This window comes from Neolamprologus multifasciatus, chromosome 4 (genome assembly GCF_963576455.1).
Source record: "Neolamprologus multifasciatus chromosome 4, fNeoMul1.2, whole genome shotgun sequence".
NCBI classification, from domain to species: Eukaryota; Metazoa; Chordata; class Actinopteri; order Cichliformes; family Cichlidae; genus Neolamprologus; species Neolamprologus multifasciatus.
The window spans coordinates 11,742,323-11,757,932 of NC_140442.1; the positions used below are offsets into that span (position 1 = coordinate 11,742,323).

The following is a 15,610-nucleotide window of genomic DNA, read 5'->3' on the forward strand; positions in this document are numbered from 1 at the left end:
GTCTGGCCCATTGCTACGGGCCATTCGATCCCTATACAACCGTTGCAAGAGCTTGGTTCGCATTGCCGGCAATGAGTCGGACTCGTTTCCGGTGGGTGATGGGCTCCGCCAGGGCTGCCCTTTGTCACCGGTTCTGTTCATAACTTTTATGGACAGGATTTCTAGGCGCAGCCAAGTGGCGGAGGGCTTTCGCTTTGGTGGCCTCAGAATCTCATCTCTGATCTTTGCGGATGATGTGGTTCTGTTGGCTTCATCGGGTGAGGGCCTCCAGCTCGCACTGGAGCGGTTCGCAGCCGAGTGTGAAGCAGCGGGAATGAGGATCAGCACCTCCAAATCTGAGGCCATGGTTCTCAGCCGGAAAAGGGTGGAGTGCCCACTCCGGGTCGGGGATGAGTTCCTGCCCCAAGTGGAGGAGTTCAAGTATCTCGGGGTCTTGTTCACGAGTGATGGGAGAAGGGAGCCGGAGATCGACAGACGGATTGGGGCTGCAGCTGCAGTAACGCAGACGCTGCACCGGTCCGTCGTGGTGAAGAGGGAGCTGAGTGTAAAAGCGAAGCTCTCAATTTACCGGCCGATCTACGTCCCTACCCTCACCTATGGCCACGAGCTGTGGGTAGTGACCGAAAGGACGAGATCGCGGATACAAGCGGCGGAAATGAGCTTCCTCCGAAGGGTGGCTGGCCTCTCCCTTAGAGATAGGGTGAGAAGTTCGGCCATCCGGGAGGGGCTCAGAGTAGAGCCGCTGCTGCGCCACATCGAAAGGAGCCAGCTGAGGTGGTTTGGGCATCTGACAAGGATGCCCCCTGGGCGCCTCCTGGGTGAGGTGTTCCAGGCATGTCCCACCGGGAGGAGGCCCCGGGGCAGACCCAGGACACGCTGGAGAGATTATATCTCTCGGCTGGCCTGGGAACGCCTTGGTGTTCCCCCGGACGAGCTGGAGGAGGTGGCTGGGGAGAGGGAGGTCTGGGCCTCTTTGCTTAGGCTGCTGCCCCTGCGACCCGGCCCCGGATAAAGCGGATGAAGATGGATGGATGGATGGATGGACGTCCTGATATCCTTGCTGTGAATCTGAGTTGGATCAGTAAATTGATGTCTCACTTATCCCTAGCATATAGATTAATGTCACCCATGTACATGTCGTTAATGATCACTCCACACCTGAATCTATACATGTATCCGCTCTTAGTGATGAGCTGGCTTAGGGGGTTGAGGCCTATACAGAACAGCTGAAGTTTTTGAAAAAATAAAGTTAAAATTTGCCTATATGGAGAATACGAGCAAACTTTTTAGCAAAATATGAACAAACTATAAATTTTTTTAAAACAAAATGAAAATATTAAGCATATTGAAGCATACTAAAAGGTCCTATAGAAAAGAAACAAGACAAATTAAATTCAATATATTTTTTTATTGCTCATTTTCATCAACAAATAAACAAGCACCCACTGCTCTAGCGCCCAGCAATATATTAAAGTATCTAGTAAATGTGCAATGGTCATAACACAGCAGTTCTGACATTATTACTGAGATGAAAATTTCAAGAAGAGGGTTGAGGGAGAGGGTTACCTAAAATAAAATATTTTTTATCTACTTTTAAATCTATATACAATATGTCCTTCAATTGTGTACAACTACAATATACTTGAATTAAGAGATTTCTATGAGGTGAGAGCTGCTCTTTCTTTGTGACAATTTTTGGAATTTCTGACTAAATAACTACGCAAGTCAATTACAACAAAATTAAGAATTTAAATATGAATAGAATAATCAAAACATTAATATTGTTTAATTTATTACTTAAATACAATTTCAATCACAGCAGTATACAGAACCCAACTAACAACAAAAGAGCACACTATAATAGAATAGTCACAACTGCTTGCTTATATGACTACATCTAAGATTTCACATCAGAGATGTCAGAGAAGCTAAACAGGACAACAGAAAGACATCAGTTTAAAGGAACAACCAGACTCCTACTGCAGTATTGCTGTCCCGACTTGGGGATTACGGATCAGGATTAGTATCTTTGTCCAGAGTCTTCAAGTTATTGAGGAAGCTGGTTGGAGTTAGGATGTGAGATGATCCTGTCAAGGAAAAAAAAACAATATTTAAATAGCAGTTCAAAAGTCAGGTTCATCAGTCATAACTTCTTAATTAGCAATTGCTTACCAATCAGGACTTCCCATTTCCCATCTGTGGCTCGAGTCACTTCATAAGCACAACGCATCTCAGAGTATGACACCCCACCAATCACAAAAACAATGAGACGAGGGCCAGACCGATACTCCGTTGGAGACTTATTTTTGTGCCAATGTCCAAAACGTGCGCTGCTGTAAAAGAATTTTTAAAATGATTGAGAAACATAAAACTATTACTAAAACTACAGCTCCCTTTCAGCTATTTATTGATTTTCTGTCATTTATTATTTCAAACAATAATTAATACAACGCCTCATTTTCATACCGTTAGGGTGAATTGTTAAATATTGTCATTTTTATGTTTGCCATTTGTACAATGTTTTAATTCTGTGAAAGGAATTCTTTCTGTCCTCCCCTCCCCAGATTCTCGAGGTTCTAGGTGGGGGGCTGTAGGGCTGTAGTCTTTTATCATCCTTGTGCTTTTGATGTAAGCTTCCTGCGTTTACGACCCTTTGGTCAGCAGGAGGTCTACCACACACACACACACACACACACACACACACACACACACACACACACACACACACACACACACACACACTCTCTCACATAACACACACACAGTGCCTTGTCTTTGTAACCAAGGGGGGTTACGTGGGGAAGGTACGTGTTGTAAACTATTGTTTATTGTGTGAACGTTGCCAATAAAAGGGAGCGAGAGGTGGCAGTCGGAGAGGTCATTTTGTGATGAACTAAGATACCGACAGGCCTCCCTTGCAAGTAAAAAGATCGATCGCTGTTGCCTTGTCTTTCTTTCATGGGAATAAGTTCTGGGATCAGCGGGGTCTGACTTTAGATCCAACAACCGTTTTGTCAGAAAATTGACCCTGCTGAATAAGTATGAATGTGAAAATACTAACAGAAACTCCTGGGAGTTTTTTTGTTTGGCTGGTTGTTTTTTATTTTATTTTTATTTTTATTTTTTTATTTTTTTTGGGGGGGGGGGGGGGGGGGGTTATAGCCAGTCTATATTATTATCAACTTCTCCATGTTAATTCTGCATTTTGCTTAAAAGGTAGAAAAGTACCGGAACACTCCACAGATTATGAGTAAATCTAGATCTGCAAGCGTGGTCAGTATTAGCACCATCATTATGATGGGAATTCCCTAGGGATTATAGAGTATTCAAAAATGACTGAAATTTACCCTTTAAACTCTACTTCACTTTGTCAAAAGCTCGGCTCTGATTCATTTCGGGGGATAAAAGGTTTTATTTTATAAGATTATCTGTCATTTATCCCAGTTGTTGCTAAATACAAACTGTTTTGGAAAGAGATCTATTTATCTATCTATATATATTTATTTATTTCTCAGATAGAGAGATGGAGCGATAGAGAGAGGGAGAGCACCGACGGACCTGACTGCAGTCTGAGTTGTGTTGATGGGTGCTGGTTCAGCGATGAATGGCCACAGCTTTTTGTCCAGTTTGTCTTCTATGGCATTCTGTGATCCAGAAACAGATGTTATAAAAGCTGTGTTGTGAGCAAAGGTGAGCAGGTCTGCCAGTGACATCTGAAACCTCAGTTAGGGCTTAATACCTCCATGATGTCCTTGACGGTGGGTGTCCACCTGGAAAGCTGGTATGTGCTTTCTGTACGCTGCTTACGATCTGGCAGTGTTTTCCCAGAATTGCGACCCTGAAAAACAATGTATGTCAAATATTCAGTTGTTGTTGTTTTTTTTAAGTTTTATAAAATTCTCAGTTCCACAGCATGAGACTGTAGCCAAACTTACCCCAGCTATAATATTACAGCCTAGGTTCTGCAGGTTGTAAATAATGTTGCTGTCGGCCTGAATATTTGCATGCTGGATGAGCTTGGCAAGGTTCTCCTCCCCAATGCCTGAATAGACAACCAGGCAATGAAAACACTGTTTGCTATAAATAAGTTTGTAACGACAAATAAAGCTTCTCTTCAATGTAACAAGATTAGGACTTAAAAAGATTTAAAATGTTTTGAGATCTTATTACCCTTCTTCTTGTGAAATATGAACAGCAGTATGATGCGGATTTTGTCAAAGGCATCAATGTCATTATCTAAGAGCACAGGAACAATGCTCTTCATGGCATCTTTCAGTGGTTCCCCTTCTGCATTTGCTCCCATTGCAAGGTCCTGTGGAAGAAAGCCCTAGTTTACTATCAACCTTTACTGAATATCATCAACTTAAGACAGGCAGTTAAGAGAGGTGAATGAAACCACTTTATTCCCCTTTCCCCCAACACACGTTCTCTTTTAGAGCCATGATATTGCCGTAAGACTATTGCAACAAGAAAATCTCAGATTGCAAAATAAACCTCCAGATTTGCATTTGTAATCTGTATGTTATGTCAACATAAAGCTAAATATTGGGTACACTAGCTATATGTAGCTTTTGAGATTTCCCTTTTTTTGCAATCCTCCAATAAATGGTCACTTGGTACTGTGTAACTGCCTTAAATAATTTTGCTAACCTTACATGAATTTGGACTAAACTTTATTAAAGCCAGCAGCAAACTGAAAGATTATTTTATTTGCAACATTACACACACATTTGTAATGGGCTTCCAAACAATGTAGAACAAATGACAGCTGACAGAGAGCTGTTGCCATTTGGATCATACTGCACATCAGCCAAAACATGCCCAATGGATTAAAGAGACAGCTTTCAGACATGCTGACAATCCATTAGTGCAGTTGAGCGATTTACTCATAAAAAAAGGCCCCATTAACACTTGCACCTCATAATGCCACAGCCATGCATAGCTTATAATTTCTCATGTGCTTGTCACTCATCTGATACTGAACTAGATATGGCCAAACGTTTCCCCTCAGGAACACAAGGCATGTCTGGCACATATAGCTAAGGCACTGGGGTTTGGCTCCAGTTTGGATTGTGGCTTTTTTCCCAGGTCTTGCTGGTGGAAGAACTTCTACTGTACCAAGTGGTACATCTGTGTTATTACATGCCTTTAAGCTTGCAGTAAGCTCACAGATCTACGATGATTTACACTGCTGATGTCTAGTTTAAAGCTTTTTATGAAATATTATTATTTTTTAGTTAACAAAAAAAAATATCAACAGACCAGAAGCAAAGAAGCACAGGAATTACAAAGATACATTTCAGGTCACTGAATGTGATGAGTCAATGTAGTTATTCCATGTCAGGCATTTTGTTTAGACAGTCTGTGTCAGTGTATTGCATTGTGCCATTTGACCATATGTGGCAGAAATGTTACAACCTAATAGACTTCTTTTGCATTATAATTAATATTTAAAAACTATTAGGTTCAATAGTCCTCAAAGATAATAATTTTGATTACATTTACAATAGACATACATGATAACAAAAGCCAAAAACTGAACTGGACTTTTGTTAGGTTTTGTAATGTTGATTGTCATTTATGCTTAGAAATATCTACTTATATATGCTTAGAGTTTTATAATTAGTTTTAGATTGGTAGAGGTGTTTAATTAATTGTGTAGTGATAGGATGTGTGATCTTTAGCAGGCTGCAAAGGCTTGGTGTGGATTCAGAGTGTTCTGGAATCCACACCTACATCCTGGGAGCATGGGAAGAGGTCGTACCTTGTTTTATTGTTTTATGGTAGGATAAACGTAGCTATATCTGTTTTAGTCTGAGTGCCTTTTGTTTAGATGAACTGCTGGACTTTCCAGACCAGTAGGTTTAGGGAAGTCATTTATGGGGTCACACTCTGACCCCACACACACACACACACACACACACACAGGCAAGGTACTCTTTGTTTGTATATAGGCGGTGTATGTTAATAAACCTATGCATATTCATGTAACCTCAATAAAAGAGCAGTGTTACGGGGGAGCGGACGAGAGCAACTGGGGTCAAGCGAAGGAACGGCGTTTGTCCGGTTCTCTCCCGTGCACGAGAAACATGAAGAACTTTGCCTACTTCGTGTCTTGCTTTGCTGTGTAATTATATTGTCTTCAACGTTCCAGCGAATAGGTTTAAGCTACAAACCTATCAACTTTCAAAGTGTAATTTACCAAAAAAAAAAAAAAAACACGATGGTGACTGCTGCAAGTCAAACATTTGATTACAAAAAATTCTGTTGTGCACAAGGCTACTAACCTGCTCCACTTCACAAAGTTTATCAAGTGAGGCCTTGAATTTCTTCATACAAGCTTCAGCTAGGTGTAAGTGAGTGGAGTACTGTAAAAGAATTACATTAAAATACATTACTAATTACTTACTTTAACATATGGCATCATATTTTTATAAAAAACGTAAACATAATTACGACTGACAACTCTGATATAAGAAAAAAAATTTCTGGGAAGTCTTGTCATAATGGTCAGATTATAACTAGAATTTCTTTGGTCCAATTTTGATCCAACTAAACTTTAGCTGGCCCAGCTAATGCTTAATTAGGCAAAACAACCATGGTCTAAATTGTATCTAATTTATCATCACAAATGCATCCTAATATGCTTCAAAAACATTTCCCTATTTTTAATCAGCAAAGGTCTAAATAAACTGAACAGACAGTGCTTTTGGATTAGATAAATTAAAACAAACAAATAATGATAAGAAGTTACATAAGGGTTTGTTTGTTTGTTTTTTAACGTAACTCACCATGCTCAGCTCCTTCTGATACTGTGGCATCTTCTTTAACATCTGAGACAGATCTTTTATATTGGCCTGAAAAGAGAAACATTTTCCCCAAAGTTCCATCATAACACAAAAACAATACTCATGTTCTACTGTGGACTTTTCAAACACCTGAAAAGATAATGCACATAACACTCACATTGTCAGTGCACATCCTCTTGCTCTCACAAAATGTGCGAAGAAGCTCTGTCACCTTCCTGCAACAATCAAATGAGAAAATTAGACACCTAACACAGGAAAACTTTGACTGAATTACAATGATTCCACAATCAAGTTGTAGCAGTTGTAGAAATGTTACTGTGACAAACATACTTGGTGACATCAGCAATGTGCATGTGTCTGAGCTGAACCCAGAGTTCATCATCTTCATCCAATAAGACGTCTTTCTCTTTTGAGTTCCCAATGCCGGTTGTCTGATAACTTTAATATCCAAAAATAAATAAAAAAAAATGTTTAAAAGTCCACAAATGGAGGGACTGGTATACCAAAGACAGCACACCAAACAGACAGAGCAATATAAAAATATAAAGGTAGTCACTCACGTATAGATGTCCTGTTTGATGTCTAGCAAATCGTAAGCCATTGCTTGGAAGGTCAACTCATGAAGAACAGGTGAGACGGGATCAAACCCACGGTCAACAATGATTAGCTGTGATCGCGCCTTATCTGGACCCTAAAAATAATACAAATTAAGGATATCATCCAGTACTTTTGAAATATATGATTTAATTTAAAGATTCATTAAAAGAGACTGGCTGAAAGTACACATTAATTAATTGTTGCAATGTCATGCAATGAAATCAATTAATTATCAATTATTATAATTTAGCATCACTGCTAGATGTACAAAAAAAAAAAGAAAAAAAAAGGAAATACGTACAGCATAGTATGATAAAGCACCTGACATGCATAGACGCAAAAAGGGAACAGTAATACATGCCTTTTAAGACTCATCTCAGGAGCAAGGAAATGTCAGCTAAGAAAAACAGAAAAGAAGAAGGGAAAAAAGGACAGGTCCAGCAAAGGATGAGAAAATAATCATCAGGAAATAAATCCCAGAAACCAAAGAAATATTCACAACCTGTTAAGCTGAAGAGCTGCAGAACCCCAACAGAGGTTTATTCTCTTACATGGGAAAGATGATTTAGCAGGAAAAAAAGCAGTGTAAACATTTTGTACACCATTTTTTTAAGATTTGAAATTACACAGCAGAGAATGTGAGAAATCGAGTGGTTGAAGACCAAAGTATTTCCTACCTCTCCCATGGTTGGGTTTTCAGCTTTGTGAGCAATGAGGCGCTGATAGACCTCTTCAGCCAGTCTAGCATTTTCCTCAGGTCCCCTAAAAACAAAGTAGAAAAAAAATAAGCATAATACATTCAGTGGGAAAAGATTTACTTGTTTAAATCTATCTCTCTTTCTTCTCATGAAGGGCCCCATACTTGCGATAACGAACTGCAGGGTACTCTTTGAGAGTGTCACACAGGGTCGCAATCTGCTCTGCCACATTTTCCATCATTTTATCTCTTGTTTCATTTGCCTTAGAACTGTAGAAGGAGTACAAGGATTTTGGGTCATCCAGTGAGAAAACCTACGGGGACAAGAGAAACTGTGAAAAATATTGCTTGTCACAATAAACCAACAGAGAATATTACTATAACTGATTGCAGCTCGGGAAAACGTTTGTCTTTTTGCCATACAATTAAATGATTAACTGTCAAATAAGTTTTGTCCAAAACCAAAAACATTTCTAATGAAATGTCCAAAGACAATTTGGACTCAATGAAATATAAGAATTTTACCCACCTGCGACTCATATGGAAGAAAAGCAACATTGATCTCTTTTAAAGTCTTGATAAATTTTGAAACTTTGGCTCTCCCAATATCAGCAAAGAGAGGATCTGGACAAGCTAAACAAGGCAAAAAAAAAAAAGAATTAATGTCAGTTTTAGTATTTTACACTGGAAGTCTGGAAAAAAAATACATTTCTCATATTTATAGTTCCACTCTTACTGTCAGTGAAGAAGATGTGCGCTGCCTTGTATGTAAAGGCTGCATCTTTGAAATCATCAATGAGACCATGAACCGACTGTAATTGAAAAAATATTCATCTTTAAAATATTGTGCACATGAGAACAATCTTGAAGATATGGCAACATTAAAAGACGGAACTCTTTTGAACCTTTTCAGATGGGGTGATTAAATAAATGGCCTCCAAACTGGAGATGGGTTCCCTGCGTTTATTGATGTCCTCCACAACTGAAAAATAGAAAAGACAATGCGATTATTTCAATGTCATTTAAACGTAGAAAATGAATTAAGTTGGCACATTTTACTCTTCAACAGCTAAAAGTTTGATCTCTCATTTATTTAAAAAACTAAACTAAAAACTATGAATTATATCCATACTTACTGGTCACCCCCTCCGCCAAAATGTCAGACATCTTGCAGCAAGAGGACAGAATTCTTGTGGTCATGTGATCCACAATAAGAACCTAAACAAAGGCCACACAGTGGTAATAAATTCAGTGCAACAAAAATCAAAAGAATTTCTTCTTTTGTATCTACTGTTACCTTCCATTCTCCATCCTTTTTCACACTCTTGATCACACCACTGATGATTTCTGTAGATGAAAAGATAATTTTGTGATGCAAGAACCCTTAACCTCATAACAAAAACGAGCTAAAACGGGTCACAAGTGGAGTAAATTTAGCAATAATAATAATAAAAAAATACTTTATGAAACATGCATATAGTCAAGATACTCTAGATTGTTGTTGCAGCATTCATTAGTAATTTGAGCTTTTAATGAAATGTAGCTTACTGAATAGTTTCCAAAGAATTTGTGTGACTTATGAAACAACAACATAAGTCAAAGGTCAGCTCTACTGTCAAAAATTCAAAAAACGGGAACCCTTTTTAAACATATTTAACACTTGCGGTAACAAACTTGCTTGGGTGCAACTTCCTGGTCTTATATAGACAGAAGCACAATTGCTCCAGTGACGTCCTAAGCACAACAGCTAAGGTGTGGTACGTGTGCTAAAACAAACAGCCAAATAGTCTCCTCCACTGTTCCCAAAAAAAAAACTTCATTGACAATAATTAACTAGGGTACAGAAGAAAGGAGTGTGGTAGGAAACATGAAAAGTTGAACTGCACCAATATGATGTCTTCACTTCCTTGTTAAACCACGATTTGAACCTGATTAAAAACATAGATTCTGCTCCCTAAGACATATAAGACATATGACTCACTGTTTTTACAATAATAGCTGACATAAATAGCTTGTTATGGGAGTTCCAAGTTAGCCATCACTGTAATCACTGTTTTATGATTGCTGTATAAATCCTGGTAAGGTTCCTGGTATTATGGTGGCTACTGAATATATGCTTATTATGGTTCAGGGCTTTTGAGAGAAAGAAATGGGGGGAAAAAAAAAAAAGATTTCTTTTTTTGCACCAAGTGTGACCTTCATCACTAACTAATGATTTTCCAGGTCGCTCATACAGGGAACTGGAAAAGATTAAACTTTCGAAGAGTTTTGTTAAATCTAAAAAAAAAAAAAAATTACCCAGTTTGCAAGGAAACTTCCTTATGGGGATTTATTCTCTCGCTGCTCTGAATAAAATATTGAATATGAGATTTTATTTGATATTTTAGGCATACTCCTAATAGGTTAACTCATCTTGTATAGACAACGTATTCAGCTAATAGTAGCAGATAGTAAATTACAAATCATACCACTTTGTAATGGTATGTTATTTTTATTTTACAGACTTCTTAAAAGATGTGAAAATGTGAGATGAAGGAACATAAGCCCAAATTTAATGCTTCTAAAGTCTAGCAGAAACAATTAGCATATAATTACAAATAAGCATTACTAGATGAGCCTTGTGAATACGTAATGTTTTAACCCCGGCATGCGTTTTGTTTTTTTTTTACTTTCAACGCAATGTACTACAAGTTGTGTAACAAAAGATGTGACTACATGACGTTTTACAGCCTAAATGTCCAGGATGATTTAACAGATCACAAGCGAAGTTACTAGACTTCCCTTTCAGATTAGCTAGCCTGGGTTAGCCTAAAACTTGGACTGTCACAACATTTTGAATCCCTAACGTCGCGACTTTAAACTTTCAAGTGTGGCTAAGGTTACAAAAACACATAAAACTTCAACAAATTAAGCAAATACTGCTATCACCACGTGTCACACAATACTATTATTTTATATATCTGACTTTTTAAATGATGACATCGGTTCCTTCGGCAACGTTAGCATATTTATTAGGAGTGAAGCAGGAAGAGTTGGTGAAGCGTCATCCACAACACGATTTTGTTTAATAAATTGAACGTCAGTTCATCAAGTTACAGCGATAAAGGTTACAATAAAGTACTTTTTTTTAACTGTAATAAACTGCTACAGTGAGATTAGATACAATAAATATGTCACTTACTTTCTCCGACTACAGCTTTCAGCCCAATCGGTGCCATCTTGACAGCAGTGTTCTAGAGAGTTGGTCACTTCCTTGTGGTCTAAGCAAAGCTTCGAAGCGTTTGAAAGCAAAATACTGCCCCCTACTGTCAAAGATATCACCATTACAAGAGTCTCGTGCTTTGGACTTTTTAAGTTTTTGATTTAAATAACAAACACGTAGAAGTATCCTAGACTGCATTAATGAGTTATTTTCGCCTTAAACAACTGGACACAATGAAATTTGTAAGCCTTTCTATGGTCGTTTTGATTGGTTCAAGTGTAGGCTACATCCATATATCACCACTTGGCTTCTGTCATTTACATCTATTATCATAAAATGAATAGCACTTACCTGCTTGTTACATCATAAAATAGAGATCTTAAATATGGCTTCAGAAGTGAATGACAGTTGTAAAAGATAAACAGTAGTAAGAAAGAAACGCACACTCTCTCGCACCAGTGGCCCAGGAGACAGCCATGAGGGATCCAGCTGGCTGTATTGTACTGCCAAATATATTTGAGGATATGAGCTGACGAGCCAAGGGAAAAATCTGTCAGCACTTCAACACCATTGATAAAAAGTTTAGCTGTTGGCTCTCTCAGATGTAAATATTTATACTTAGAAGATTCTATTTCCATTTGGTACGACTCCTTCAAAATGATTAATGATTTCAAATCTTCAGGATGTGGGAACAAGTCTCACCTCTTAAAAAAAGTAGTAATGAAAAGTTGGGCAGCACAGAAACATTCATTCAAGGAGATATGGTTTAGTAGAGTATCAAGCCTTTACTGAAGGTGTACAAACTCTAAGCGTTGCAAAGGAAGCAGTTATTAGCCCTTATTAGTGTGATTTTGTTTAAAACATGTCCTAACCTTAGCATAATATGAGATGCACTTTAATATGACATCACTGTCGTCCATTCAGTAAAGAAAAAAAACTTTTGTTTTAATAAATAAAAAATAACAAAAAAAACATAATTATATGGTTTGCTAAATATATGAATAATCAAATAATCAAGCAAATTCTTCCCCACAGTGATACATGGAAAATGCGCTTACAAAATATGACATAACTTAATCATCATTATTAAAAATACCCAACTAGCATCATTCATTCAAACAGAAAACACATCAAGTTCTGCTAACTGGAAAACGATTGGTTTATTCTGTTAATTATTTTAGAGGAGTTTGTGGAGAACTAATTTATATTTAGTATTTATTTCTGTTAATCTGAAGCACCATTACCTAGAATACAATGCTGTAATACACTACAATATAAGTAATAGGACAAGGTAGGCACTGCACCTTGCAAATAGATAATAATAAACTAGATTCAATCTGATGTACAAGTCACTATTTATTTTAAGGCAAAGTAACAACAACAGCTAAGAAAACAATTGTACCATTTGAAAAACCATGTGGGAAAAAAAAGTTGCATACAAATGAAAGGACAATAAACTTATTAGGCATAAATAATTATTACCCAGCGCATCTTTGGGAAGAGTTAATCTAGCAGAGATTTCCAACATGAAATGGGCATACTCCAGTCCAACTTTTTTCCTTGGGCCTCAAAATCACTGCCAGACAGTTGGTATCATTGGTAAAGGGTGGAAAATCATTTTCTTCAACATGTAATGTTCAGTTCTCAGATTCCAGAGGAATATTTTTCAATAGCCGCTGCTCCTTACGAACACGCATTCGCTCTTTGAAGTCCTCCAACTCTTTTCTCTGAAAACAGATATATAGAACAACCATAATGAAATAATGTGCTGTTTAGCAGTAACTCAGCAGTCTTTATGAAAATACTGTTCTTTCTGAACAGGTCAAAGACATTGAGCTATTGACAGACAAATCAAAATTGACAACTCCCCTATTCTTTTATGAACAGTCCATAAACATCTGGGAACTGAGGACAATAGGTATTCAAATTTTGGAGAGGACTGCTATGTTATGGGATGATATAGGATTCTAGCTGCTCAACAGTCCTGTCTGTCATATGTTTTTGGTTGATGCCGTGCTAAATGTTTTCATTAATGCACCCCTGAACCATTAGAGATAAAGGTTTTTGAACTGAGCAGTGATAAAAAGCTGGATAGCTCCTCTCCTCCTAATAACAAAGAACATTGTGTCCATGTTTTCCAAAAAAGAATTTCAAATTTCAATTTGTTCCACCACATAACAGTTTTCCACTTTGCTCAAGTTCATTTTAAATAAGGATTGACTCAGAGAAGACAGCAGTGTTTCTGGATCAAGTTGCTTCTTCTTTGCAATATAGCACTTTAACATGCAATTATGAATGGCGTGGTGAACTGTATTCATGAGCCTTTGCAGCAATTTTTATGACAGAATCCTCCCTATTTTAACATAGTCCCACCTCATGGCCTAGAGATCATGAGCATCCAAGACTGATTTCCACCCATGTCCCTTGTTCACAGAGATTTCTCCAGATTCTTGGACTCTTTTGGTGATATTATGTACTAAATATGAGTCTTTTCAATTCTAAATTAAGGAAGATTATTTCAACATTATTGATCCACAAATTTTAAATGCAGTTTTTTGAAGATTAGTGAAACTCTGCCCATCTTTACCTCCTTTTTTAAAATGTCTTTTTTTATGTTTACACACAGCAATGTTATTCACCTTTTGCTTCTTTTTATTACCACTTACTTTTTCCCCTCCCAACTTTTTTGAGACATGTTGCTACCATTAAATTTGAAATAAGCTAATATTTTTCATGAAACAGTAAAACATTTCAGTTTAAACATTTGACTGTTTTCTATGTTCTACTGTAAATAAAATATGGTTTTGAAATCTGCAAATTATTCTATTCAATTTTATTTAGATTTTAAACAATGCCCAACGTTATTTTGTTTGCTCTTCATCTAGGTCACAACTATTGATGAATACAAATTTGACTAACACCGAGTCATCATTATCCATGCTGGAAATAAAATATTTGAATGTCTGTGCAAGAGTACATGTGTTTATGGCGTTATTGAGATACTCCTCCTTATAAAGAAAAGCACAAAGTCTAATTACTGACAAAGCCTTTCCCTTCTCGAGAAGGACTGGTTGGTGTGACTCGATGATAAAACCTTTCACAGGATCCTAGAAAAAAACTTTACAGATACACAAAGCTGGGAAAGACTACAAAGCATTCCTTAAGAAGAGGGTATTTGCCAGCCAATACACACTCACAATACAAATTCTGGATTCCAGTTAATTCTAACAGTGGGTCTTGTGCAAAGATCATAACATACCATCCTGATAGAAGTGAAAAAACCCACAGAGGCACAGCAAAATACGCACCGACATCAATACAAGATGGGGTTTTTTCGCCACTGAGGTTCTACAAGGTACTAAATTCAACAATTAACGTAGTTTTTTCCTAAAGGTACTCAATGCAGATAAGAAAAATACAACCCTTGATTTGTGTTGATCGCAACTAACTTGTGTGCATTTTCTTACCTGCGATTCCTCGTCGGGGGGGAAGATTTCCCTCTGCATACCGCAAAAATAGACAACATGGCACAGAGAAAGATGCAAACATTGTTACTACAAGAATAATTATCTAGAGAAGACCGATACACGTGACATAAAATAAATTTCTAACCTTTCTCTTCACTATATACTCTTCAAAGTACTCTGCTTGATTTGAGATCCAAAACATGGTCACGGGAAAGGAGAGATACAGCATCATCTGTCCAAAACAAATTACACACATCGGTTTTTAACATAGAGTAGAAAACTGTACCTCTGCTAGCATAATGAAAACGGCTAACTAGAGCGAAAACCCTAGAAAGTCGTACGGTCTCAGAATGCAGGGAAAATACACATGTCCACGGCCTTAGTATAAAATAAATACTTACTCGAAATACCTCTATTTTAACACCCATTTTCACAGTGAATATGGACAAGCGACCTTATCCAAACTCCTATAAGCAGACCTTCAAACTACTTCCGGGTTACGTCTAGCGCAAGAAAACTATGGCGCATGCGTTGGTGGTTGAGAGAAAAGATTTTTAATAGATAAAAATTGAATGTGTCACTAAATCTGCTATAATATACTACACAGTACACATTTTGGCTCCTCGATCAAATAAAATTTGTTTCAGACAAACACTTTTACATCGCACTAATTTTTGGATTATGGCATTATAAACCAAGGTTGTCCACAGAGGGGCTCCAAAACCACCGACTCTGTCCAAATGTAGTTGATCGGTCCTTTCTGAGTAATATTTGCAAGCAGATAATTGGTCCGACCTGAATGGTGACTGCAATTCTGTAATTTTGATATCAGCTTTTA

General features: G+C 37.6%; 2 protein-coding genes across 3 annotated transcripts; both read right to left on the reverse strand.

The window, feature by feature from the left end:
• Positions 1–1,388: 1,388 nt before the first annotated feature.
• stxbp2 (syntaxin binding protein 2) lies at positions 1,389–11,402 on the reverse strand. 2 transcript variants are annotated; one of them, XM_085157325.1, is made up of 19 exons: positions 11,285–11,402; positions 9,401–9,450; positions 9,240–9,321; positions 9,009–9,085; positions 8,840–8,915; positions 8,633–8,736; positions 8,269–8,417; positions 8,084–8,168; positions 7,370–7,500; positions 7,140–7,247; positions 6,967–7,024; positions 6,792–6,857; positions 6,288–6,368; positions 4,171–4,312; positions 3,936–4,042; positions 3,740–3,838; positions 3,559–3,644; positions 2,173–2,330; positions 1,389–2,087 (listed from the first exon to the last, which is right to left on the reverse strand). In XM_085157325.1, the coding sequence occupies exons 1-19, from the start codon at positions 11,319–11,321 to the stop codon at positions 2,008–2,010; spliced, it is 1,776 nt and encodes a 591-aa protein (XP_085013451.1). In that variant the 5' UTR covers positions 11,322–11,402; the 3' UTR covers positions 1,389–2,007. The 2 variants fall into 2 exon arrangements, with proteins under 2 accessions (XP_085013451.1, XP_085013450.1); XM_085157324.1 differs by having other exon boundaries at positions 2,173–2,333; positions 11,285–11,401.
• Positions 11,403–12,643: 1,241 nt separating this feature from the next.
• pet100 (PET100 cytochrome c oxidase chaperone) lies at positions 12,644–15,295 on the reverse strand. Its single transcript, XM_085157360.1, has 4 exons — positions 15,174–15,295; positions 14,918–15,004; positions 14,773–14,805; positions 12,644–13,032 (listed from the first exon to the last, which is right to left on the reverse strand). The coding sequence occupies exons 1-4, from the start codon at positions 15,198–15,200 to the stop codon at positions 12,943–12,945; spliced, it is 237 nt and encodes a 78-aa protein (XP_085013486.1). The 5' UTR covers positions 15,201–15,295; the 3' UTR covers positions 12,644–12,942.
• Between the last annotated feature and the right edge of the window lie 315 nt (positions 15,296–15,610).